General features: G+C 43.5%; 1 protein-coding gene across 1 annotated transcript; it reads left to right on the top strand.

The window, feature by feature from the left end:
• Positions 1-195: 195 nt before the first annotated feature.
• Positions 196-23,405, top strand: taok2b (TAO kinase 2b). Its single transcript, XM_070926650.1, has 20 exons — positions 196-530; positions 3,432-3,572; positions 4,681-4,752; positions 4,834-4,935; positions 5,886-5,931; positions 6,037-6,133; positions 6,428-6,541; positions 7,405-7,496; positions 7,672-7,765; positions 8,290-8,371; positions 9,352-9,519; positions 11,062-11,268; positions 11,822-12,039; positions 12,297-12,474; positions 12,747-12,875; positions 13,085-13,288; positions 13,419-13,658; positions 19,077-19,289; positions 21,275-21,457; positions 22,464-23,405. The coding sequence occupies exons 2-20, from the start codon at positions 3,441-3,443 to the stop codon at positions 23,403-23,405; spliced, it is 3,513 nt and encodes a 1,170-aa protein (XP_070782751.1). The 5' UTR covers positions 196-530; positions 3,432-3,440.
• The last annotated feature ends 476 nt before the right edge of the window (positions 23,406-23,881 follow it).

Genomic DNA, 23,881 nt, shown 5'->3' with positions numbered 1-23,881 from the left:
GAAGTCCTGAACAAAAACGGATGAGAGTCGAGCAAAATGGGGATAACACGAACTGGAGATGAAATCCGCGGACAACATTAACGTAATGACAGTACACAGTGGAGCACGGAGCGGGCCCGTGGAAATTAATGAATCATTTTCCCATTGAAAACGTCCTAGGCAGCTCCTGGCGTTACGTTATTTAGTTAGCGGTGTTGCTAACAGCCGCTAGAGCTAGCCCGTGATTTTCTTTGGAAGACAGCTCTGCTACTAGCTGGCTGGCTAGTCTAGCTGGCAGGCGTCAGTCAGCTAGCTGTCACTTTAATTGACTGGCACTTTACTCATGTCAAATCGTAAAGACGTGCTAGCTGTCCAATTGACTGGAGGCATCAGGATGGAGAGGGGTTTGAGAAAAAGCATCGACAGACAGAATGTGGTTTGTTCGTGTTGAATAGACACCAGTGCCGAGGAAAGGGGAGTGAGACCAATATTTTCCAGCCAGGCCGGTTAGCTAGCTTCCGAGCTAGCTACAGTGGATCCCAAAAGCCACGGTAAGACATGTTATAAATCATTCAGCATGCTAACGCAGCCGAATGCGCCTCTGTACCTCGGTTTGCAGGGGAAGGAGCAGCTACCACCATTAACTACCTAATTTTCAAATCCTGGAGACGTTGACATTGACAGGCAGGCTTGTTGTTGGCCTGCAGCCTGAACACTCAGCCTGGAGTTGTTGTTGACTACTGTTGAATACATGTCAGGCATTTCTTTGGTGAGCAAGAGCAAAGATAGCCTAATTGACCAGTGAAGTGCAAAAGCCATCTAGCTTGCTCAGCTGAGATGCACACTGTACATGATACTGATGGCAAGCACCTGTCTAGATAATTACCTCCTTGCCTCAGCAGCCAAGGACAATATGCATTTTATTTTCTAAAATATGCCCAGGGTGCTCCAAGGTTGAGAAATCGCATGTAGGCTTAGAGGGATCATCTTGAATGAAACCACATAATTGGTTGCCTCTTCCTGTGACATGGACGGGTTCCTAAAAAACAGATTTAGAGCTTTCTTTAGGCTGGGTTGCAAGAACTTCTCATTTTCAAAGGGAACCATATGCTTCCTCTTTGACAATTGGAAAATGGCATTGCAAAAAATGTTTCATCTGATGCGTGTTCATTTTGAAGAGTTTGGAAATCCTGACATGAAGGTTGTTACGTTACTGGCCACTTAAAAAAAAAAAAAAAGAGCATGTGGTACATTTCCACATTGGCCTTTAACCACATCCTAATATCCCATGATATACCCTGTGGCAGACAGTGCATGACACTAGTGATCTGTTCAGCAGATCAGTTGCTGTCTGCGGTACAGCTACATTTATGAGCATATAATATGTACAATTAATATATATATATTCTGACTCTGTGCCTGTATTTATTTTCTGTGTCTGTAGCTTACTCAGCAATAATCTGAAATTGGGTTTAAAAAGGCTTTGTGTAAAATGATGTGGTTTTATGTTGGCCTTCTGTAGAAGCACATATCTAGTATGTTCACAGTGCAGTAATTTACTAATCCTTAATAATTTTGATGCTGTAAGTAATTAAGATTTCTAATTCAAATGGCCAACAACTATAGAAACAATATACTATAGACAAGCTAATTTGAATGAATAGGAGATATATCTGCATTTGTCTAATGTTTCCTGCTTGATTTTAGAAGTTACCATTCATAACAAACCTCTATTGTCTCAGGACGTATAGTGTCATATCGCCTCACTCTATAGGACATAATACAAAACTGATCAAATCAGTGATCAGATTCAGCTTCCTTTTAATAGTGTAATCTGAGTTTCCAATGGGCCCATATGTATTACAGAAGTTTGGCCCTCAGTGCTTTATCATATTGTGAACGCCACTCCTTTAGCTATATTTCCATAATAGGTCAGGAAACCTCTGATAAGCTTTTCAGAGAGATATCAAACTCTGTGGTGGAACAGGTTCTTGTGCTTTAAAAACACGGGTAAAACTTGTGGTTACACTGTTCCTACACTGTAGGCAAATCATTGACCTGCTAAACTGTTTGGCAGTTTGCTTTTACAGTATCTTCTGAAATAAACTGATAAATCGGTCAGGCAGATGCTGTAAAATGTCCTGCTCGGTATGTATTTTGGGTACAGTTTTTAAAGACAAATCCAAGAGATCCGTATCAAGATTGTTGTTTGTTACTGGCCGATATGTCACTATCTGTTTTTTCTAATTCCCAACTATCAGTATCACTATCAGCCTCAGAAATCCAGTAGCGGTCTGACTATATGAAAAGCATGCAATGTAACGAGGCAAATCAGACCAACCATGGTGCACTATCTAAATCTATGTTATTGCTTGATGGAAAGTGAAAACGGATTAAGTTTGCTTTTTCTTTGTCAGAGAGGATTGTTGTGTTTATCAGCGTACAATGAAAATATGTGTTAAATATATTCATTAATATAAATAAGTGTTTTGTGTGGAGTTTTGAATATTGAGTGAGGAAAATGAAAAAATGAAAAAGAATTGCTGGAGGAAAAAAATGCTGCATCTGCCATTTTGAGATATTTTGCTGTCTAAAAAAGATTGCAGTGGAAAAACAATTGGATATACAGAAACTAAAAGCTGCATATAATGTTGGTGAAATTACGGTAATCAACTGTTTGTTTGTTTTTTATTTTGCAATTTTAAATCTAAAAACTAAAAATACAGCAGTGTTTTGCCAATATTTTTCCGGCTTATATTTCTGATAGAGAGACAGATGGATGATGATGGATGAATGAATTGGTGGGTGGATGGATGGGTGGTCATTTGAAGCTGAGGGCCACTTTGATATTTTCCATCCGTATGAGCCAACACAGATTTGCATTTTCGTAGTCTTAGACAGTTTAAACGCTGATGTAGAGCAGTATACGCTTTTTACACGTGAACCAAAGTGACTCGACCCCGTGGAGAGGAAAGGCAAAAGCTGTATCGGGCTTCAGACTAGCATGTTGATTTATGGTGGGATCAGCAGAACTAGAAGTTAATATAAAAATAAATAATATATAAGTGAGGTTAGAAAGGTGCTCCTTTGTAGTAGTTTGAGAGACAAATGCTCTGCAGCAGTGTACTAACAAGTGGTGACTAGCAAACCACTAGATATCTATGGAGTACTGGATATTAAGCTACATTCATCTCCTCAAGAGGTCCAAGTGTGTCGATTATGTGACAGACTAGACCATTTTTTAAACAAATGTTTGAGTTTAACAAGTTTGAAATTTACAAAGGCAAAACACACATGTACAATACATGAATATAAACACGTGCAATTAATTAATATGTGCACAGAGAAGTCGGTGTCCATATTTCCTCAGCGGCTCATGTTCCCAACACAAATGTTGGTAATCCTTCCAAATAACAGACACTCACCCAGTGTGTCTCTTCCACGCTCACCAGGCGCTGGCCATGCCGTCGAGTGTGCGGGCCGGGAGCCTGAAGGACCCGGAGGTGGCTGAGCTGTTCTTCAGGGAGGACCCTGAGAAGCTCTTCACAGACCTGAGGGAGATCGGCCATGGGAGCTTCGGGGCAGTCTACTTTGTAAGTTTCCTTGGTGTTTGGGTCTGTAAAAGTAATGGGACATTGGTGCTGCAATTTGCGTGCAAACATGTTTAAATGTAATTCTTTTTTCAGTATGTGTGTGCACGTGTGTGTGTGTATATATATGATGATGGCCTCTAACTTTTTTGAATGAAGATGCTGGTATCATGTTTTAGGTCTAAACTGTATGTCTTTCATCTCTGTCAGCTGGCCAAACGATATACATACACTAAATGTTTAAAAGTTAAAATCAGAGCTATGTGCATATTTATTAGGCAAGGGAATATTAGCGCCTGAGAAATATTATTATATATTATTATATATAACAGGTCTTTCTAACATGTCAGTAAGGTTTAGTTAGCAGCTGACACTTTGCTGATACCAATACATGTGTAATGTGTATGAATATGGGAGTCTAATTATTTAGCAACTGATAAGTAACCCAATGAAAATAATCACCTGTTGCAGCTCTGATAGCGATTGTTAGTTGTAGCAACTCAAGCTATATACAAGTGATAGTACAACCCAAAGACTCACCACTGAGCTTGAAAGCACAGATAAAATGAAAAGGCTTCTTTTCACATCATTTAATATGAGGTCATGTCATTGAGATGTAGTCACTGTGGTGAATCTGGCCTGGGTCAAAGTGGTCGATGGTATGAAACAGTGAGCACAACAAAGGAGAATAGCTGTCAGACGATGGTGAGAGTGATGTAGTGGGTCAGAGACTGTGTCTGTAAGACAGGAGGGAAGGTGGTGATGATGGTACTGTCAATAAGATCCGCTGAAGATGGAAGGTGGCAGGAGAGAAGAAAAAGGTAAAAACCATGGTGCGAGTCAAGGACAAAGGACGGCTCGTAAGTGGTGGATGAAAAGGCCTGCTTAATGAAGGGTGAAAAGGAGCTAGTCATGGATGAAGGGATCGACGGAAGAGGGCAGAAAAGAAGAGGGAAGGAGGCTCAGCTGAAATTCTTGTTTTATGTAATAGTGATTTCTGTGTTGGGTCTCATGTAAAGTGGTTTATTAATCGTAGTTCTCAAGTGTGATAATACCGCATGTTGCAAACTCAGCCACTTATTGTCTGTTGTCCCAAACCTTTCCACTTTAGGCCCATGACATCCGCACCAATGAGGTGGTGGCAATCAAGAAGATGTCCTATAGTGGCAAACAGTCCAATGAGGTAAGACCTGGCAACTCTCCAATCCTTCATCTATAGTCGATGTGAGATCAATTTGCTCATCAATGTCTGCTTATGTTCCAGAAATGGCAGGATATCGTCAAGGAAGTGAAGTTCCTCCAGAAACTGCGCCACCCCAACACTGTTGAGTACCGTGGCTGCTACCTGAGAGAGCACACAGCATGGGTGAGTGAGTGAGTGTGTGTGTGTGTATGTATGTGTGTGTGTGTGCGCACACAATTCACAACCACAGCACTCTTGGAAACAACAACATCATGTTGTTCTTTATATTTATTGTTGCATGACTCTGATGTTTGAGTTGGATGTAACTAATGGAAAAAAGAAACTCTGGCTGTCTCCACTTTAAACGATCTGCTGTGTCTGATGCTTATTTGTTTCTGCTTTAGAACATAACCATCATGAAACAATTATCAAATCAAGTTTCAGTTCTCTCCTTTACTCGTTTATTTCTCCCATTTCTCTCGGGAAGTCAGCAGCTAAGCTTCACTTTGTTTTTAACGATAATAAACCATAAGAAATGCCCTCGTCCTAATATCGATAATTGTGGCGACCAGCACTTCCTTGTTTTGTCTATGAAGTGGTACGGAAGTTGTGGTTGCCTGTCTGTGCTTGACCAATCACTGACGGTCAGCCCTGCAAACTCAGCCCGGAAACTTACTGAACCAACAGAACCTGATCGTACAGAACTATAGTACAGGAACCAATTTTAGTCACTGGTTCCTCTGGCAGAAACACAGGTTGCTGCAGTGGAAATGCCCTAAAAAATAATATAATGCAATTATCTGTTATATGAAGTGTTTCTACAGTACTGTATTCTTACTGTACATAACGTGACACATTTAGCTAGTCACGTTACATCTATTGCAGACTCTAGGAGACGCTCAGACCTCCATTTTGAGGTGGACATGAGAACACTTTCCTGGGCTGTACCCTAGCTCGACATCAGCTTTCACACTGTAATAACTGTACTGAACTGTCAGGGAAAACTGCCTCAGGTCCAAAAAACCCTTTCCATTCGGGTCAAGTGTGGAAAAAGTCCTTAATGCAAAGTGTGCTCCTGGGTTAGGCTCCCTAAAATAGCATGCAGTTTAACTCTCCCCCTGTCCCTCTCCCAGCTGGTGATGGAGTACTGCTTGGGCTCAGCTTCTGACCTCTTAGAAGGTAAGTAGGAAAGAACAGAGACAAATGAGTGATTAAACACTGACAAGTTCATTATATATTTCAGTTGTTCCTGTAAACGATGCCCTAATATCTCTCCTCTGCCAGTCCATAAGAAACCCCTCCAGGAAGTGGAAATAGCTGCCATAACCCATGGTGCATTGCAGGGATTGGTGTATCTTCACTCTCACAACATGATTCACAGGTAACCCCCGTCCCTTTTTCTCACTATCTGTATCTATTCTGCTCTCCTCGCCCACACACTTCTGACAAGAGACAAAACAAATACAGGGGAGAAAGCACAAACTGTGCTGCCTAAGATAAGCTTATGCAATGGTGCATGTGCTCACACACTGTGCAGCAACACATCTTAGTGTGTCTTGCTACTCCCCAGCCTCTAACAATACAGTTTATCTCTCATGTCTCTCTATTTGTTTTGTCTTCCTCACAAGTTCCCTGACCAGCCATTTTCTCTTATCTGATCATGTCTCTCTCTCAGGGATGTGAAGGCAGGAAACATCTTGCTAACCGAGCCGGGCCAGGTCAAACTGGGAGACTTTGGCTCGGCCTCCATCGTCGCCCCAGCCAACTCCTTCGTGGGAACACCTTACTGGTAAGACTCATAACATTGTCATCCTCGTCTTGAGATGATGGTTTGAGAACGGTCATTCCAGATTATGATCTAGCAATGCTTGCACCTTGCTCGTGTCAGTATTCATCAGCTTTGCCAAACAGACTTTTACTAAACAAAACAAGGCCATATTATTCTTAAGCTCCACCATATACTGTATGTCCATGTGTCATAATAATACTTGAAAGCCGGTCCTTAATTTGAAGACAGTCCTGGTAACCATGGTAACGGCAAGTGCGGTTTAGTATTACAGGACCCAGAATTCTGGGGGAAGCGAACGCTCCTTGAGCAGCAACTTTGAAATGAATCACAGTTATCACTAATTGCCATGACAAATACGTTGTGTTTCCTGTGACAGCTTCACAGTAAAAGCCTCCCCAAGTTTCACCAGTTACAACAAACTTTGAATAGCCAACGACTCGCCCCTGTCTGGCTGTGCTTCAGTTATTGTTACACTTTTGAAGCGATAATGTTCCAACAAGGTGTGGCTTGAGCAACGTTGATCTGCAGGTCTGTCACGTTAGGAGTTTTTTTTGTCTTTAACACGCTCATGTTTAGTTGCACATTATTTGTATATGTTTATATGTATTTGAGGTAAGTGTTTAGTATTTTATTGTCAGTGAACTGGTCCTTTCAGCACTTCCTGCATATTTCAGATCCCACTATTCATCAGCTGCTGCTGTTATTGTACTTGAGGCAGCCGATCCCTCATACTGTTCACGTCTACTCTTGTGGTGTGGACGTTGGGAATGTTAGTGAGCCCTGAGGTGGTGTTCTCTTTTGGTCCAGGATCAAAGCAAAAGAGCTGGAAATGGTTGAGTAGCTTTGTTGTTTGCTCCATGTAGGATGGCCCCTGAGGTGATCCTGGCCATGGATGAGGGTCAGTATGACGGGAAGGTGGATGTGTGGTCACTTGGCATTACCTGCATAGAGCTGGGTAAGAGATGGCCATAAAATGGTCCACAACAGTTTTTTTTTTTTTGTGTGTTCACAAAGCTGAAAGCATCCAACCCTTTTCTTTGCTTTCTCCTCTCTAATTTTTTTTGTATTCTTGCTCTTTATCTGCCACTCTCTGTCTCCGTCACGCTATGTCGTGCTTTGTCACTCTCTAGCGGAAAGGAAGCCTCCTCTGTTCAACATGAATGCTATGAGTGCCTTATACCACATCGCCCAGAATGAGAGCCCTGTGTTGCAGTCTAATCACTGGTGAGAGTTGGAGAAACTTCCTAACCCCTCTGTGTCTTTTTAGGCAAATAAGACTTTTGTTGCACCATGTGTTTGAATTATGTTGCCTGAGATTATGTTATAAATGTTGCTTCTAATGTTATTGAGGCTCTTTCAACATGCTGTTTTTCAAAGGATTGACTAAATTTATGAGTATACACACCATTACTAGGAAGTCTTACATGAGACAATAAACAAGCGTTTGTGACTTGGTGCTTGCAGATCGCTCCAGTCTCCAGTGGCTGATTTTAAAGGGTCTTAAACTACATGCTTTGTGACATTCTGTAATAAACTACAAAAAATTAAGAATTAATTAATTAATTAATAATTAATATTTTACCATGAAAAAGTCCCCAAATAGAGCTTTAAAGATATAGAAAATTAGGCTGCCTGAATTTGTGGATCTGTGTTGCAGTTGGAACAACACTTACAAGCTGTTTTAATTAATATAATTTATCACAATGTGAATGGTGCTTTTATAATTACTTTTTTTAAATCATTTTCAGGTCAGATTATTTCCGCAATTTTGTGGACTCCTGTTTGCAGAAGATCGCCCAGGACAGACCTACCTCTGATGTGCTGCTCAAGGTACACAGCATCAAAAGAATAGTTTGATGTTGTATATGAAGGCAGGCAGAGACGTGATTACCTCTTTGTTAGAGATCGTCTTCAAGAGCAAGCAAGAGGAAATCTGAAGTGTAAATACAGTGTAGTAAAATAACGTGCTCCCCTTTCTCTTCAGCCGCAGCCAGCTGTTCAGTGTTAAATAAATACTATAGTAGTCTCTGTTTACTTTTGATTGTTATTGTTGGCTCAAGCAAGCGCTGGCATAACAAGCAGGTCAGCTTGTTGCTGTTGGGGAAACAAATCATTTACCTAGCACTTGAACTTCAAAGCAACATATCAAAGGAGAATGGTGAGTGGAGCTTGTGATGGCCATATGCTTCATAGGAACTAATTGGTCCAATATATTCTGATTTGGTCAATTGAATTAGTGTAAACGCATAAAGAAATCCCTAGTATAAAATACACACAATATTGCTGGCTGCTAACTGCTGCTACTACAGTGACACTAGTGTTGTGCTGTTGTACTGACTCTCAGCTGAGTCATGTCAGATCATGTTGGAGTCATCGACGGGAAAATCCCGGAAAATCCCTAATAAACTTTCCAGAATTACCCACATGTTGCTTTGATGAAAACAGCTGGAAGCACGATGGTTAAAAATGCTCCCGAGCCGAGACAAGACTGCACACACCAAACAGATCAATAAAATAGGCATGAAGTTACACAACCAAAGAATTCAGTCGTGACAGGCACAGTCAGCAGGGAATGATCACTTCATGACAGAAGCCCCCTCTCCTTTCTTCTACGTTAATAATAGATGTTTAACAGAAATGGTCCTTCACTGTTCTGGTTGATGAGCAGAATCCCAGTATAATGGAAAATAATCAAGATCAACATCTGAACCATAATTGCCCAGCACCAAATCTAGGACCCCAACCCCAATGTAGGTTTCACGTTGGTTAATATACAGGGACCTTGACCTTGATCCTTTCTGTCCTCCCAGCACCATTTCCTATGCAGAGAGCGTCCCATGACTGTTGTGATGGACCTGATCGCCCGCACCAAGGACGCTGTCCGCGAGCTTGACAACCTTCAGTACCGGAAGATGAAGAAAATCCTCTTCCATGAGGCACACAATGGCCCTGCACCAGAAGGAGGCGATGAGGAAGAGGTAAGAATGAGACTGAGGAGGAGGAAGAGGCCAACAGAGCTGTAGGGAAGTAAAAAAAAAAAAAAAAAAAAGGCAGGAGGTCATAAGATTAGAGACCCAGTGACTGATGGAATAAATACAGACTACTATTGGCTTAATTTATGTTCACTTTAAACTAGGGGTGTCCTGATAAAGTTATTTTACTTGCTGTAGCTTTCACGAGCTGCCTGATCCAAATACTAGAGGTCCTGGTTCAAAAATATTTGGTTGATCAGCTTAAATTATTTTTATGATATGAATAAAAGCTTAACTGGAGAATGCGACTCCTGAAATAGATGCAATCCGCTAGAGAGAAGATGTATCACTCTGTTGGAGTTGTGGGAACTACAGAAACACTCCCGATTGTACAGCAGTGTTGCGGTGTTGATCTTTGCCCGAACACAGACACCAGTCGCACAGAGCACATTAACCAGACAACAGACAAGTTTCATTTTGGCCCATCATCAAGTTACTCAAGGAATTAATGTTACTTAGCCTCAGCTGATGTGACCTGTCGGCTAAAAATGAGAAGCTGCGGCCTGGATGTTTTGTACACTTCTCTTTGCTAATAAGAAAGATACAGTTTGAGTATATTCACAAAAAATACATTCACACATTTCTTCCCCTCACATATTGCACCGTAGAGCCTGGCTGTCATAAACGAGAGCAGGCTCACTCAGTAGAGAACAGTAATGGAAGGATCGGCATTTGTTTGATCATTTGCCCGGATCAGTACCGATACTGCTCCTTAAACATTACAGTGGATTGCTTTCAATGGTCTGAGTTTTGTGAAGTGAAAACAGTTTGTATTACCTCAGTTGGGCATTGTGTTGCCATTCATTGCATTTCCTGTTAACCACAAGCAAGAACAAGTTCACTTGAAAACACACTTTAAAAGACTCAATGAAAAGACTATGTATAGTGGTCTTCTGTTCATTACTTCACATTTTCTTGTACATGTGAAATTTGAAATGGCACAAACCATCAGAAGCTCATGAGACGGCTCATAACTGAGTTCCTGTAGTAACTCTAAAGTTAGAAGGACTCAAAATAAAGAAGTACTCTCTACCTTGAAGATGAACCCTCAAAATACCTGTTATTTTTGAGGAGGGAGAACAGCTGGTTTTAGCATCCATCCTGCCTTTGTATTGTGCTTCTCAATGTATATTGTGAACTTGGGACCCCTTCCTCTCCATACAAAGGCCTTTGTTTCCATCAGCATTTAATTCCAGTTAGTTCTTCCCCCCAAAAGGAAATGAAGGAATTCAGAGAATGTGGGCCTGCTGCACTTTTACTGAGTGTAGGCCCGTGTTTCACTGTATTTTACCCTATGTAAAATAGATATAAAAGCACCTCATAGGATAAGCACATCTATGTGTGCTATTAACTGCTCAATACACTACTACCACTGCTGCTATCACCCTATGGAGTAAGGAAACCCCAATCACCATCCTAAAAGTGTTGTCTTTCCCCAGAACCTTTTTAACCATTTTGACCAAACTCCCTCTTTTTCCTTCCCACCAGGATGTGGAGCAGTATATGCTGCGCACCGGCACAGTCAACAGCATGGAGAGCTCCCACTCTCTGCCATCCATGTCAATCAGTGCCAGCTCCCAGAGCAGCTCGGTCAACAGTCTGGCAGACGGCTCTGACGACAGCGGGGAGATGGCCATGATGCAGGAGGGAGAGCACACCGTCACCTCAAACAGCTCCGTCCTGCACAAGCCCCTGGTCAGTCCAAGTGTTTTACTGTCTGTGGGCGGGTGTGTTGAGGAGGAGGGTCCTGTCCCTCCCAAACCCCTCTTTGACACATTCAGCACTATGTCCATCAGTTTCACATAGATGCTAGTATGTATTTGAAAAGAGAAAACCAACAGCCTTTGTTTTCCGTAGACTTATAGCATAATATTGTTTTATCATGTTTTTGTCCTGTGGTTTGTCTTCCTTAAATCCTGGACTTTGACAAACTACTATACTATATATTGGCTGCAGATGGTCAGAGGAAGCTGTTCTGACATTGTCCCATCAGTTTTACACATGCAAATTTGCATCACCTACAGGAAATGGAAGCTAATAGCAGCACCAGTTTAGACCTGCAGATACTCAGTAGACATGTCAGTGTTGCCACCTACAGCGTAGAAGCAGAAAATCAAATTAAGTTAAATTATTAGTGTATTTGATTTTAAGTACTAGGATGACATGCCGTTTAAAATCCTTAAACCACCACAAAGTCTTTAAAATAAATCCTTTCCCTCTCTTCTTTCTTTCTCTCTCCACGATGCAGAGCCATGACAACATCTACGATGATCCCTATCAGCCAGAGGTTGACTCACAACGAGAGGCTTCGTCTGCTGGTGGTGGTGGCGGAGGAGGAGGGGGAGGAGGAGGAGGGAGGCGTCGTAGAGGCAGAGACCATTTTGCCACCATCAGGACAGCCTCACTCGTCACTCGCCAGATCCAGGAACATGAGCAGGGCTCGGCCCTGAGAGAGCAGATGTCTGGGTAAGGTGGCGATTGTGAATCAGGGCTGGTGTACATGCTATAAAAGGAAAAGAAACCACTTGTCAAGTGTATTTGTATAGCTCTTAATCATACTTTGAAAGGGCTTATTAAACACACACCTAACATTTGAACTTCAAAGAGAACAAAGAAAACCTTCAGTGAAAACCTTGTTAGAAATAATAGTTAGTCATGTAGTGTCACTGTCTTGAGAGCTTACTTTCTTCCTTGTAGCTAACTTCATGTGTGTCTCCGCACAGGTACAAGCGAATGCGGCGGCAGCACCAGAAGCAGCTGATGGGCCTGGAGAACAAGCTTAAGGCAGAGATGGACGAGCACCAGCTGAGACTGGACAAAGAGCTGGAGAATCAGAGGAACAGCTTCTCCATGGAGGGAGAAAAACTCTCTAAGAAGCACCAGGTTATCCTGGAGAAGGAGGTGAGAGGAGGACGGAGGGATAGATGAGTACGAAACTAATGGGGAAAACTAGACAAGTCAAGAAGCACATGGCTTGAACATGTGTGTGGGATGAATGGGAAGAGAATGATAGTGGCGGGAAAAAACATAACTGCCATAGAAACTAAAGGGGAAGATCTGTGATATGTGACAGATACCTGATTTACAGTGAATGTTGATTTGAGTTTTTTTTAATTTGGCATTTTTTATGTTCCCTAACAATGATAATGTTAATGAGACTGTGTCATTTTCAGACAAAGGCAGTCCTGACTGAGGAGAAGAAGTTCCAGCAGCACATACTGGCCCAGCAAAAGAAGGAGTTGACCAGTCTGCTGGAGTCCCAAAAACGGCAGTATCGCCAACGCAAGGAGCAGCTCAAAGAGGTGGGTCTAGGTTTTGTCACATTATCACCAGTCAGCTGCCTACCACTAAAGTGTCTGTGTGAGAGTTCTGGATAGAAACACAGTTCCTGTTTTGCATAAATTGCTGTTAATCAGCTCTACCATACCACTGATGCCCCTATGACTTACACGTTCTTTTCACCACTACCCTACGACTTCAAATTAATCCTTTTAACTTATTTCCACACAAGGAACTGAATGAGAACCAGTCAACACCAAAGCGGGAGAAACAAGAGTGGCTGGTGCACCAGAAGGAGTGTCTGCAGCAGCTGCAGGCGGAGGAAGAGGCAGGACTGCTGCGGCGGCAGAGGCAGTATTATGAGCTACAGTGTCGCCAGTACAAGAGGAAGATGCTGCTGGCACGCCACAACCTGGAGCAGGATCTGCTCCGAGAGGTACCATTTTTAAATTGGATTTGGCGTGTCAAGTCCAGTAGGATTCAGTTTCCATCTTCAGCATGATCTTGGAGAGAAATGGTGATGAGTTTCCTCTCCTGCATCTTTATCTCCGTCTCTTCTTCTCCAGGAACTGAACAAGAAGCAGACTCTGAAGGACTTGGAGTGTGCCATGCTCCTGCGTCACCACGAGTCCACCCAGGAGCTGGAATTCCGCCAGCTGGGTTTGGTGCAGCATACGCGGGCCGAGCTGATCCGCACGCAGCACCAGACGGAGCTCACCAACCAGATGGAGTACAACAAGAGGCGTGAGCAGGAGCTGCGTCAGAAACATGCCGTGGAGGTCCGCCAACAGCCCAAGAGCCTCAAAGTGAGTGAGAGCACCCAGAGCCAGGGGTCTCCCAAGGAGGGAGAGAACCAGACAACAGAGGGGCCGAGTGGCAGCTGGGACAGTGAGGCGGGGGTGGTACAAGTAGAAGTGGAGGGCGAGAGGGATGGCGAGTTAAAAAAGGAGATGGAGGTGGGAGCTAAGGAGATGTATGATGGTCAGGATGAGCTGGATGGAGCAGTGTTGGAGCTCAGAGCTGAGGAGGTGGAGGGTGTCCCCGTGGTTGAAGGGAAAGATGAGGTAGATGACGACAGTAAACCAAAGGGAAATGATGACGGAGAGGATGAGGATGAGAAGGAAGAGTGGGAAATCAGTGAGGAAGGCACAGAGGTGAGGGACGTAGAAGGAGTGCTGTGGGAGTACGAGAATAATCACAGTAAAACTGCACATGTAGACACTGATGAAGAGGAGGAAGAGGGCAGGGGCGAGGCCGATGGCTGTCCGTCAGAGTTCATCTCATCCTTGTCCCCAGAAAAGAGACGGCGAGACATCGATGAGCTGTCTGAGTTTTACTTCCCTGAGGCTCCAGAGGAGCTGGAGCCCATACCCGCCGCACCCCCTCCCCCCGCCCAGACATCTCTCCCTTCCCTCTTCTCTCACGCCATCTGCCTCCTCCTCTCCCTCTCCGTCGTTGCCCAGCCCTCCAACCTCACTTTACTGCTGCTCTCCATCTTCCTCCTCTCCCTCCGTCGCTCCCCGCCTCTGCCCTCGGTGGCCTCTGTCCTCCTCTCCGCTGAGCTTGCCTTCTTGGCGCTCTTCTTCTCGTACCTCTTCCTTCGATCCTGTTGCTCTCTGTCTCTGTCCACCTACCTGTCTCTCAGCCTCTGGGCCAGCGGCCTCTTCAGTTTAGGGCTCTCCATCAGTTTGGGCATTTATTACATCCCCATGATTTTGATCTCTGCCTCCTTCTTGAGCTCTCCCTCCCTCTTCCTCTCTCTCTACTTGGTGGTGGTTCTGATTGTCAGGCCGGCCCGCGACTTCCTCCAGTACGCACCCCGCAAAGTCAACCGCCTCTGCATGCGTGTCCTTTTCCGCCTGCCCCGACCCCTGTTTGCTATGTGCCAGTCAGTGCTGGGTGGCATGGCTGAGCGTAACCTCTATGAGATGTTTCCCAAAGCAGGGCGCAACTGGGGTGTGCGCCAGTCCAAAATCCCAGTCCCCCTGAAGAGCTTGCCTTTAGAGTATCAGGCTCGCTGCAGTAACACTTCTCCCTTGGCCAAGGGCCTTCTCTGGGTGAGGCGTTTCAGTAGACGCCCCCTCGGGGTCCTGGCAGACTTGGCTAACTCCATAGTGCTAAAACTAGCCAGACAGCTCCTTAAAAAACTGCCGCTCAATGTCAGTATCAAACTCCAAACTCTGGGCCTCTTAAAGAAGGAGATCCCAAGCAGGCTGCCCCAACTGCTGCCCAGGGAGGTCAGAGAGAGGAGACAGAGGGAGAGAAGGGCGAGGGAGAGGCAGAAGAGGGAAGAGAGGGAGAGGATGTTTCGGGAGGAGGGGAGGTGGGAGTGTGGGTTGAGACGAACTTCATCTGGAAGGTTTGTCAGGGGGAAAATCCGGCCGTGGAGATAGCAAGAGTGTGGGACAAATTGAAGGAAAGAATGGGACACTGCGTGTGTGCGTGTGTGCGTGTGTGTGTGCGTGTGTGTGTGTGAGAGAGAGAGAGAGAGAGAGTGTGATCATGCTCCATGTTCCATTGTTCAAACATTGTTTGTGTGTCTTTTTGATTTGGGCCCACTTGTCTCTCTTGTTACATAAATCCCAAACTGGATTTTGGTCACATTTCATAAAGATGAGACCTATTTTACTCTGCACACATACACCTGTACATGTGTGTGCACTGGCTGAAAGTGATTTTGGCTGTTGAAGCTTATCCAAACATGTGTGCATGTATGCACACGAGCCGTACTGTTGAGTCAGTGGGCAAACGTAAATGCAGTCGAACCCACGGTTACTGTACCAAACCCAGTGAAGTTTTAACATTTCATTATTGTGCTTTTTGTAAAAGTTCCTTTAAAGTTTCTTTAATTTTATTTTGCTCTTAATTTGTAAGACAAATATTTTTCTGGTTATTTTTAAGACCGTTTTTGTGCAATCTTTTAGTTTTTCTTTATTAGTGGTCTTATTTCATTGGGTGCACTGTTATCTCAGTGCTTAGAACAAATATTACAGTGTTGCGTAGCTTCCTGGCTATAATTTCACTCCCCAAAGCTGAATACTGTGAAAAAGAAAAAAAAATACATACCGGAATAATTTCACTAATATCACCCTGAACACTACAGGTAGCTCTCAGTCAGTGTAAAAGTGCAATAAACAGCTGAGCAGAATTATCTGGGACCACTGTAGGACACTTGATGACACTTTGAAGCGTAGTTTCTATGTTTAGAAGTCAAAGTGGAAGATAGTTAGCAAAATTTTAGGGCCATTTCGCTGGAACATTAAGCCTATCCAATTCATTGTTTCACACTTGATGACATCTGGTGAAATCATTATCTTTCAGATTTTAGTTAGATATACTGTTTTTATTGCACTTTATGCAATAATCTTATTATGTTTTACCATGTAAACATTTCAATATTTTTTCCCCTTAATAATCAGAAATTCACACCATTTGAGTGCCTAGTTACAACTGTTTGCACAAATGTTTAGTCTGTTGTGAAGTGACATATCCTACATTTATAGTGGAAACATAAGAACGCAGGATGTACTTTGGAGTAGTAAAAGTATAATATAATAAAAACCTATTTAATACTTCAATGTAGCTTAATTTATATGAAGCCATATAGACAATCTTTTGAGACACGCAATCATAAAATAAGTCCAAAGATTGATGCAACTACTGAATGTGAAAGTTAAGATTGAGCAGCTCACGATCATATGAAGAGAAGATATCCAGTAATAGCAAACATCTGTTTGATTTTGCACTTTCCCAAATACCATTAAAAAAAACAACCACATGTGGGACAGCAGACCACTTCAGCTTAGGGCAACAACTGACGATTATTTTCAGTAATGATTAATCTGCTGATTTATTCAATAAAACTTTTAGCTGAAACATCAAAGAAATTGTGAAAAAAATGCCCATCACAACCTCCCAGAGCCGAAGATGATGTCTTCCAATATCTTGTTTTGTTCGACCAAAACCCAAAGATAGATGATCATTTTACAGTCGATCAACCAATCGATTAATCGTTTCAGCTCTACTGCAGTCGGACCAAAATGAAACTTGGCGGTTAATGGTGCCGGGTTTCTTTTCATATACTCTTCCAAATTTCAGGACTTAAACACCAAAATGCTCTTATGTATGCATTTAATTGAATGAAGTCAAATGAATTGCAGCTGTGACCATCTTAGAAAATTGTGCATATTTGCAAGGGAAGTCTGGTTAAAATGCATTAGTGCTCAAAAATGCTAATTGTGTAGACAAAGTGCCCAGTATGTCACAGAAGGACGACATTTGAGCCATTTACATGGAGGATTATTACTGAGTAGGAAAACTCAATCTTAACTGTATTTGACGCAGGGGGAACAAAAAAGTAGGCCCCTTCTTTTAGGTGACCTGCATTTGGGAAGTCTAGCTTTAAAAAAGACATTTCACAACAAACATTGCTTTATTTGAATGTAACTTATTTGCCATTGATTTACATTTGTGTTCCAGTATCAGTTATTTCCTGTTCCTCTGTGTATGTTTACATGTTTGTATTTTGTTTTGTTGTGACACCGTCTGAGAGTTATATCACCTTGAGTTTTTTTATATTTAATTTATGCAGTATTTATAAGACAAGTACTGCATTATGTTTGGCAGCCGTTTTGTTGTCCTTTTTATTCGCATTTTAGCTGCATGACTGTTGGCGTACTGTACGGCCGTGTGCTCGCAAGCATAGAAAAATATTTTGTCATACTTCCAGATTTTTCTTTACACAAAAAAATAAATTCTTTTGTGTGAAAATCATTGTCTTGTTTGTTTTTATGATTTTCGTTTCCATTATTACCATGTCTTCATTTGTTTACTTTCCCCCTGATTTATCAGCCAGTCGTATTGTATAGAAAGATCCCTCTACCATTTCTTCATCATCATTCCTCTGTTGTCATTTTGTGCCCTTCCCTTTGTCTCAAAGCCACCAAACATAATGCCAGCAGGTTCTGTGACTACTTCTAATCGACATATAAGGTTGAAATATGTTTAAGGATGTTAACTGATGGGTATTTAGTCATTCAGAGGCCTTGCTGTGAAATCACAGGTTTAAATTTCAATGCATGAAAGTAAAGAATAGAAAATTTAAATCATCCCTACATGAGAACAGCGAATATATTAAAATATAGGTATTTAATTCATGATAATTATAACTTACAAAAAAGGTTAAATAATAATGTGAACTTCTATTAGGAAAATTACTTGAGTCAATACAGATGAATCACATTTCTGTTCGAGGCTAAATTAACTCAGGTCGGTTAATATTCAAAGTTATCAATGTTTTCAGAAACTAAGTTTACATCCACAATGTTTCTAAACAGCCCTGTTCAGTAATTATTACATGACAGATGGACAAAAGTCTTATTTTTCATCTACAGGTCAGCCTCTTTAAATGCATGAAAATACCTTTTAACAGTAAAAAAAACAAAAACATTCACAACACTTGTTCTTACATAATTAGATATTGTTTTTAAGGTGCTGACAGAAAACGCCCATCATTGCAATTGCATCAATTTTAACTCCTTCTATATTCAAAGTTTAAAACACTTTTTTTGTTGCATAAATCCGCAGTAATCATGCAATCGAGTGACCTGAAACAGACTCTAATGACAACAGACTAATGTCCTAATTGAAACACGAGTAAGAAATAAATGTCTGTTGACGCCTTGTATCAATCAAGTATGAACTGCACTGTATGAATATATCCAACTCTTATGAAATGACTACTGCCTTTCACATTTTAATCTTTTTAGCAAAGGGCTGGAGATGAAGTAGATTGTCTTTCATAGACTCAGTCCTTTTGAGTTGAAATCAACTATCGTCTCTTTAAGCAGCAAGACGTCAAGGCAGAGCTTAAAGAAGTGTTAATGTTGTGATGCATTTAATTTGTCAGACCCTCATAAAACACTCAAACTATCTCAAACATGTATGAATTAGTTTGCATGAGTGTACAAACCCTCGTCAGTTTGGCTGTGATGCTGTCACTGGCAAAGATTCAACATTTGACAGGTATTTATACTTCAAGTTGTGATTATCAGTCATGTCAGCATTTTTCTCACAAATTTATAGCAAGTCATTACAAAGTCTAAAAAGTGAAAGAAATGTTTTTCCTGATTCTCTGTATTTAAAACATCCATCACCATGTCCATTGATAAAACCAAAGGAGCACTTTAGCCCAGCTGCCTCCATCTCTCTTCTCTCTCCTCCAGTCCAAAGAGCTACAGATTAAGCGTCAGTTCCAGGACACCTGTAAGATCCAGACCCGTCAGTACAAGGCCCTGCGCAACCACCTGCTGGAGAACACGCCCAAGTCGGACCACAAGGCCGTGCTGAAGCGGCTGAAGGACGAGCAGACTCGTAAGCTGGCCATCCTGGCCGAGCAGTATGACCACTCCATCAATGACATGCTGTCCACACAGGCTGTGAGTAAGGCAAGGAGACGTCGTTCACTTCACACTTGCACCACACCACCACTGCTGTGCCTGGCCTGGGGGCCGTCCTGCCCGCCCACCTGCCTGCCCGCCCGCCTGCCCGCCCGTCCGCCAGCAAGCCTCCTCCTGGTCCCTCAGTGTTAATCACCTAAACCTACATTTCCCAGTTTGATACCAAATGATGTCCACCATCCTGTCTCCCCTACAGTTTAACAGTTCTGCGCAAGACCTCTTCCAAAAGATCATTTTCCCTGAATCTTTTTTTATTCCACACATTCTTCTTCCTTGTCAAAACATGGCGCCTACATTACCCAGAATGCAACTCACCCACAGACAGTATGGTCGGTAAGCCCACTTCTTTCTAACACCGCACCCCCGGATTTTTTTCATTTTCAAACTTGTAGTTTTCAGCACCAGCCTACATTTACCTCAAGTGATGTCACTTGATGATGCAGTAGTTCCCCTTTAAATAGCACCTAGATTATTTTTCCCATCATTCATGTCATGTAACAGAATCACAATCAGAAATACTTTATTGATCCTCGGGGGGGGGGGGTTACACTACATGACCTACGATATATATGAACGTCACACTTAACACTACTTTGACGTGAAGATGGGGCAATCTGAGATAAGCCTCATTCTTTTCCTCGAAGCAACTGTACACAAATGATTTCATATTTTTCTTGTGAGATGAATCACATTAGTTAAAGGTGCATTTTGTAAACGAAGACAACAATCATGTCTCTGTATCAGGGCTTCCTTTGAGTAAATGCTTGGGAGGGTCTTGCATCCAATCATTTTGTGCAGTCCCTTATGGCTGAACTCTTAACTCATCCGCTGCCCTCCAAGCAAACGGACTCACACGCACATAAATCCCAGGCTTTTAAATGAATGAAACATAGTAGGAAGAGGACGGTACGTGACAAAACGTCTCACTCCCTTCGGTGACATAACGCCCTGTGCTATTTTAATTACCTCACATGGCAGCGGGCCATGTAAGCCCGGTAAGCCAAATCCCCGCTGCCCTTGTTTGTCCGCACATCCACTCATGCTCTGTTTAAAGTCTCTTTGGGAAGGTTTCCCACTCGCTGATTAAACTCCGTCCTGAGGTCAGAAAAACAAAATGTTTGAAATGAAGAATTTCTTTTCAAATGAGATTTAATCTGTTTTCTGGAGCCAGGCTTTAAGACGGGCATCACACACGCAGCTTAAAGTAGTTCAACTGTTGTGCAACATTTTGTAACATTATACAGATTAATTTGCTTTTTGCTATAGAACTTTTTGAAATGATATCTGAACAGCTTAACGCTTCATATCCTGTTCACAAACACACCTACAGTATTTAGTTTATTAAATGTATTTATATCAGGGACCATGCGCAAGACGCTTTGTGCCAGATTTAGCCACTAGATAACTTCCATCTGTAGTTCCTGGGCAGGTAAGAAGAAACAATAAAACACAGCAAAACCCATCATCTCCACAACAAATGGACCAACTACCTATTGATGCCCACACAGGCGTTTTCACACACATTTCATACGAATAAACACAAAACAGAATGCAAATATCTTATTATTACATACATATACGCAACGTTATAAAAACAGGTCAAAATGGTTTCTGCCTGGTGCATTTCAGTGTATCAGTAGAATATTCACTCTCGTTTGTAATTCATATCACTTGGTTGTGATTTTAGTTTGACAATCTCTTACATTTACACTGAATGTTATGTGTCACTTAACTTCATCCTATAGAATAGAGCATATGCAGGCCCAACAACGGCTCTGCAGCTCACACTCCTGCTCCTGCTCCTCTCCTCTCGTCTGCATCTCCCTCTCTCTTCTCTACGTTCCTCACACTTTCTAACCGTTTCCTCTTCTACCCTTGTCAACACTAAAGCACAATTTGTTGCCCATACAATCGTGCCAATTCCGCTTTTCATCACACTCCCTCCCTTTTTTTTTGCTCCTTAGCTGCGATTGGATGAGACCCAGGAAGCGGAGTACAAGGTGCTGCGGATGCAGCTGCAGCAGGAGCTGGAGCTGCTTAACGCCTACCAGAGCAAGATCAAGATCCACACCGACACGCAACACGAGAGAGAGGTCAAGGACCTGGAACAAAGGGTGTCCATCCGCCGCGCCCTGCTGGAGCAGAGGGTTAGAGCCTTTTGGCAACCACTTCTATGACAGCAAAGCTCCTTAAATGTAGTAAGAGCCTCTGGTGAGTTTTAGGTATCCAGTGAGGCTAGCAGAGAAGAAACTGCAAACTGTTAACAGTGGACTGCTGATGTTAGCAATAGCATCGTTAGCTGCATAAAACTTTTTGCTGTCCTGCGTTGAGCCTTCTACAATTTACTTGACCTTTTGTACAACAACAGCACATTTAATGATGATCTTCACCACGAGGTCCTCTCAGTAGCTCTTCTGGAGCTTTCAGTCATATCACACGTTCTTCTTTAAGGACTTCTCATCCATGTTAGCTTAAAGGTTGACATTTCATTCTTGACCCTGGAAACAGCAGTGGAGAGAAAGAAATTTCCACAACAACTGGGCATCTTCTGCTGCCAAGAAAGATTGTGTCATTTGATGTAGAGCTCCAAAATAGCTTCTAACTTGTCTAACAAAGTCAAGAGTGAATTTTCAATCTCATGATTTACAGTAATTCAAATGAGTTCAACAGTTTCACATCTGCAAATGCAAAATCTTTAGCCTGGGAGCCAGACGAATCTGTGAGCTCATGTTTTATTTGCTCTGACAGATGCGTCTGGCTCCCCCTCCCGTCAGACAGATTCCCAACCGGCCTGATTCAGGTCGGGCCAATCACAACCGTTCACATGGGGCGGGTTTAAGCGTTGTTAAGCCATTTTCGTAAACAACCAATATGGCTGCCGCTGAATTCGCTGTCACGTCAGTATTAAACAAACTCGATGGTAGTTCACATTACATACAAATGGTAAATGGTGGCTTCTAAATCATGTCATGCCAAACGTCTGTGTATTATGTTGAACTAGAAGCCATATGGATGTTGGAACTAGCTTCCTAGCCTAGGAGCCCACCGCTATGTCACTAATTTGCATTTTCTACAAAAACACCTTTTAATAATGCTATGATCTAAAGACAAATGAATTGTGTGTTCATGTGGTTTCTCCTGCTCTTTTCCTAGATTGAGGAAGAGATGCTGTCCCTGCAGAACGAGCGCTCGGAACGCATCCGCACCCTCCTGGAGCGGCAGGCCAGCGAGATCGAGTCCTTCGACTCAGAGAGCTTGCGTCTGGGCTTCAGCAACATGGCACTGACAGGCATACCCAGCGAGGCCTACCCCATGCAGGGCTACTCCAACGCCCCGCCCTCCGCCTCCCGCTCTGCCGGCCACTGGAGCCACGGCATGCACCCGCAGAATGTGCCCCCGCAGCAGCACTCCCGCCGCAGCCACAACAGCAGCAGCAGTGGCATCGGTAGCGGCAGCGGAGCAGGGGACCGCAGGAGCGAGTCTTCCTCTTCCTCCCACGTCCTGGGAATGGCCCTGGGGCTGGGGCGAGACGGGAGGGAGATGCACCACTCGTCCCGCTCCTCTGCCTCCTCTTCCTCCTCCTCTTCCTCTTCTTCCTCCCACCACCAGCGCCACCACCTGCCCCAGCACTACCACCACCAGAGCACGCCGCAGCTCTACCGCGAACGGGAGCGGGATCGGGATCGAGATAGGGAGCGGGAGAAGGAGAGGGAGCGGGAGTGGGCCGGAGTGCGGGGCTCCGGCGGTGACCTGGCCCACCCACACCCCCTGCCCTTCTCCCATCACCTGCCCTCACGCTCCTCCTCTCAGTCCCTGGCCATGCTACCTCCCCCGCCGCCTGCCCCTCCATCCATCTCTGGCCCGTCCTCCTCTTCCTCTTCCTCCTCCTCCTCGCAGGGGGGGATCTACAGCGGCGGCGGGCTGGGTGTGCGCGGGGCCCCCAACCTGATGGCCCTGAGGAACAGCCCCCAGCCTCTGAGGAGGACGGCGTCCGGCGGGGGCCCTGGAGGAGCAGGGGGCAGCGACGGCGTCCTGAGCCGAAGCACCTCAGTCACTTCGCACATCTCCAACGGCTCCCACCTCTCCTACTCTTAGACGGCAGGAGGAAGAGAGTAGACAGGGTGGTAGCATGAAGGGTGGGAGTGATTTTAGGAGGGTAGCTATCACAGGTTGCATCTCAATACTCTCAGCTTGCCTCCTTGCCTTGCGTCTTTTCTCGGACTGATCTCTACGCTCAGCTGAAATGCGGAGGATTTAGGGATATCACCCTTTCCTCTTAACGCACAGAAAGGCAAAGAGATCAGGCAACATCAGAGGCAAAGAGAGGACAAACTGACATTATTAAGCTGCTTCCTGCTTCTTTAGACTCAGGGTGGGCAGAGAGGTTTCCTCCCATTCTCACAGGTATAAAAGAGGGAGGGAGGAATGTAACCATCTGTAATACCACTGAATTAAGGTGATATTAGATTTAAAAAAAAGAGGAGGTTTGTGTTTAGTGTTTTTATCTTTGTTACCGCCTGTATAAAAGTGAGACAGGAAGAGTGAAAGGAGGGGTATTTTGCCTTTATTTT

Source organism: Enoplosus armatus, chromosome 20, assembly GCF_043641665.1.
Source record: "Enoplosus armatus isolate fEnoArm2 chromosome 20, fEnoArm2.hap1, whole genome shotgun sequence".
Taxonomy (NCBI): domain Eukaryota; kingdom Metazoa; phylum Chordata; class Actinopteri; order Centrarchiformes; family Enoplosidae; genus Enoplosus; species Enoplosus armatus.
This window is presented reverse-complemented; position numbering and strand designations above follow the sequence as displayed.